At 38.8% G+C, this 3,666-nt stretch overlaps 1 protein-coding gene across 1 annotated transcript; it reads left to right on the top strand.

Annotated features, from left to right (window-relative positions):
- The first annotated feature begins 509 nt into the window (after nt 1-509).
- On the top strand, nt 510-1,454 carry LOC103734807 (olfactory receptor 502-like). Its single transcript, XM_008833877.1, has one exon. The coding sequence runs from the start codon at nt 510-512 to the stop codon at nt 1,452-1,454; it is 945 nt and encodes a 314-aa protein (XP_008832099.1).
- Nucleotides 1,455-3,666: the final 2,212 nt, after the last annotated feature.

The raw sequence follows: 3,666 nt of genomic DNA, 5'->3' as shown, positions 1-3,666 counted from the left end.
TGATCTTTCAGCATTATCCACACTTGATACTCTGCAAAAATGCTACCTTTGGGGGATACTGGGCATTTGTTCATCTTTAAGGATTTAAACAGCATTTTTAAAAGTGTAAAGATGCAAAAATGCTTATTTTTATTTTATGTGTAGGAGTGTATTGCCTGCATGTATGTAAGTGCACGCATGCCATGCAATGCCTGTGGAGGTCAGATGACGGCATCAAAATGTCTTCTACTTTTATTATTGCTTTAAAGTCACTTAAAGTGGACTTTGGGAAACAATGAAAATATAAAGAAAAAAGTTATTAGATGAAGGAATATTGCAGGTGTTTCTCCTAAACTCAATTTAAAATCACAGTTAGATACATCTTTACAAGTCAGGATTCACTGGTCTTTGAATATCATTACTTATGGTGGCATTTTAGATGTATTAATAAATGTGAAACCACCCATTTCTAAGTTATGCCATGTTATATTTTCATCACAGCTTTGTTCTGGCAGCAGCTACACTGTCCCATGGATTTCCTGGGGGAAGGAAACCACACTGGAGTCACTGAATTCTTTTTACTTGGCTTAACAGACGACCCAGTCCTTCGAGTGATCCTTTTCATCATCATCCTGTGCATCTACCTGATGACCATGTCTGGCAACCTCAGCACAATCTTTCTAATCAGAGTGTCTCCTCAGCTCCATCACCCCATGTACTTTTTTCTGAGTCACTTGGCTTCTGCTGACATTGGCTATTCATCTTCTGTCACACCAAATATGCTTGTGAACTTCTTGGTGGAGAGAAAGACCATTTCCTACACTGGGTGTGGCATCCAGCTTGGCTCGGCTGTTTTCTTTGGGACAGTTGAGTGCTTCCTTCTGGCTGTCATGGCTTATGATCGCTTTGTGGCAATCTGTAGCCCACTGCTTTATTCAACCAAAATGTCCACAGAATTGTGTGAGCAGCTACTTGTAGGGTCTTATTTAGGTGGTTTTCTTAATGCTTCCTCCTATACCCTTTCCTTCTTTTCTTTTGACTTCTGTGGACCAAATAGAATCAATCATTTTTTTTGTGACTTTGCTCCATTAGTAAAACTGTCCTGTTCTGATGACAGAATCTGCATATTTTTTGCCACATTTACTGCTGGCTTCATCATTGTGTTCACAGTGTCTGTCATAGCCATCTCCTACATGTACATCCTCATCACCATCCTGAAGATGCACTCCACTGATGGTCGGCATAAGGCCTTTTCCACCTGTACCTCTCACCTCACTGCAGTCACTCTGTTCTTTGGGACCATTACATTCATTTATGTGATGCCCAAGTCTAACTATTCCACTGACCAGAACAAGGTGGTGTCTGTTTTCTACATGGTGGTGATCCCCATGTTGAATCCCCTCATCTACAGTCTGAGGAACAAAGAGATTAAGGGTGCTCTGAAGAGACAGCTTGGCAGGAAAATATTTTCTTAAAGACCTGTGTTATATTGTAGTGCTTGATGTAGTTATTGTCTAGATATAATATTTAAAGGAATGCTCGTTTGGTTGAATTAAATGTTTGGTATCTTATTAGTGAATAAGAATGCTGTCAATAAATATAGGGCTTCAAATTTCAGAGCATATAATGAATAAGAGGTTCATCTTAAGGTACTTTTAATAGAGCCAGATTAAGATTTCAACAGAAACCATGATGAAATCATATTAAATATAAACTGTTCAAATGCTTTTGAAGTTTTATTCATGTTTTTTTCCCCATTTTCCACACTTACTCTTGTATATTCCATCTTAGTGGTCCCCTAATTTCCTATAATTTTTGGAGATTTGTAAATGGCTTGATGTTTGTTGTGGTCTTAGGAAACACTGAGAAGTTTGAGAGATTGAGCCCAGAGGGGCTCTATAGTTAATTGGCAGCATGACATTAAAGGAGATGTTGGGACTGAGCACGTTCTTCTTCTCCTTTTTGTATTGATCATGAGGCGAGTGGTTTTATTCCACAGTTTCACTCTGCCATGATGTCTCACCAAATAACAACAACAACCAACACCACACCTTAAGAAATGAAGCATCCTAAGCCTCATGTTTTCTAAGTTATCTAGCAACTTGTTAAAGAAATTAACAGGGGCTGGAAAGATGATGGCTCATGGGGTTAAGAGTACTAACTGTTCTTGCAGAGGACGTGGGTTCGATTCCCAGCACCCACATGGTGTGTAAGAACTGTCTGTAACTCCAGTTCCAGGGGATCTGATGCTTTCTTCTGACTTACCAGGCCATTGCACGACATGACTGCATCTATACATGTACAGGCAATAGACCCATACACACAAAACAAAATAATATATAAAATATTAAAACAACAGTTACATACAGAAAACAACAATCTGTTCTAATACTGGCTTTTTCACAACTATGCTGGATAAATGTAGTTATTATAGAACATTGTAGAGAAATGATTAGCAGCAATGGGAGAATAAAATTCCTGTAAATATTCTTCTTATATAAACGTTAGCTACGAGGGATGCACCTTTTAGATCCACCCACTTCTCATCTGTGCTGATGACTTCTGGTCCTTTCCTAAGTTATGGAGTCCAGAGAAAAGAACATGGGATCTATTTCTGATTAGTCTGTGGATTACTTTGTTGGTCCAAAAGGGGAGTTCTTCTACTAGAATGAGTAGATTGCTGAGGTTCCACAGACCAAGGGAAACAAACAAAATAGCAGTTTCCCAGAAGAGAACGAAGCCTGTAGATTTGATGGTGATGGTATGGAGAGGAAAATATTAGAAATATTGTATGCTCAGACCCATATCCTGGTCTGCATGCTGGAGCAGACCCGGCTGTCTTTGCCTTGAATCTGTGAGTGTGAGTATCAGTGAGCCTTCATGTGTTGATAACTGCCTCATTTATTCCCTTTTCCTTTCTCAACTTTACTATTCAAGAAAAAAATTCCATCATTTCATGTACTTTTTAGTTATATTCTATGATTTATACATGTCAGGCACTACTTGAGGCCCATAATATTATGAAAGATAAACAGTCAAAGATGGACTCTTTTTTTCTACTATAGGACCCAAATAATAAAATAAAAAATAAGTGATATATACTCTGAGAACTGGTTGAGTACTATGAAGCTAAAACAAGACCAAACAAAAACACAGAACTGAGTATGGGAGGCTCACTTGCCAAGGGTAGGGAATGGTCAGAGTAGTTCTCACTGAGAATCTACTACTGGAGCAGGGGTTTTAGAATGTGACAACATTTGTATTTAACTGAGTATCTTATACATTTAATTGTATGTATCCTGTGTTCCACCATTCTGCATGGTGGGTAGGTCAGCCTTTCCTCAGCAGGCCTGCCTACCTTACCCTTTGCATCAAGTAGGTTTGGTTTTCCCTGCTGCTGATGAGGAGCCAAGGCTGAGCTGCAGGGTGTTTCCTACTTTTTGCTGCATGACTTTTTCTTCTCTGTGGCTTTAAGTTCTATCAGTTCTTTGTTGACTTCCAAAGCTCTTCCCCTTCTTCTGCCTTTGGAATAAAGTCTGTCCTGTGTTACTGGAATTTCTCCCTCATGGAGTCATCAGATGTTGACAGATGTTGGTTTTCATTCCTTATTCCTTGCATGTGTATTGCAAACACTTCTTTTGTTTCCTGTTTTTATGTATTTGTTTAATTGAAGTAAAATGTTACAAA

The sequence above is a fragment of the Nannospalax galili genome, unplaced genomic scaffold, assembly GCF_000622305.1.
Source record: "Nannospalax galili isolate Female #2095 unplaced genomic scaffold, S.galili_v1.0 scaffold2937, whole genome shotgun sequence".
In the NCBI taxonomy this organism is placed as follows: Eukaryota; Metazoa; Chordata; class Mammalia; order Rodentia; family Spalacidae; genus Nannospalax; species Nannospalax galili.
Note: the sequence above shows the minus strand (reverse complement) of the source record. Positions and strands in the feature narration are given on the sequence as shown.

Coding starts and splice junctions, on each gene's coding strand:
- LOC103734807 (XM_008833877.1), top strand. CDS start 510: ATGGATTTCCTGGGGGAAGGAAACCACACTGGAGTCACTGAATTCTTT.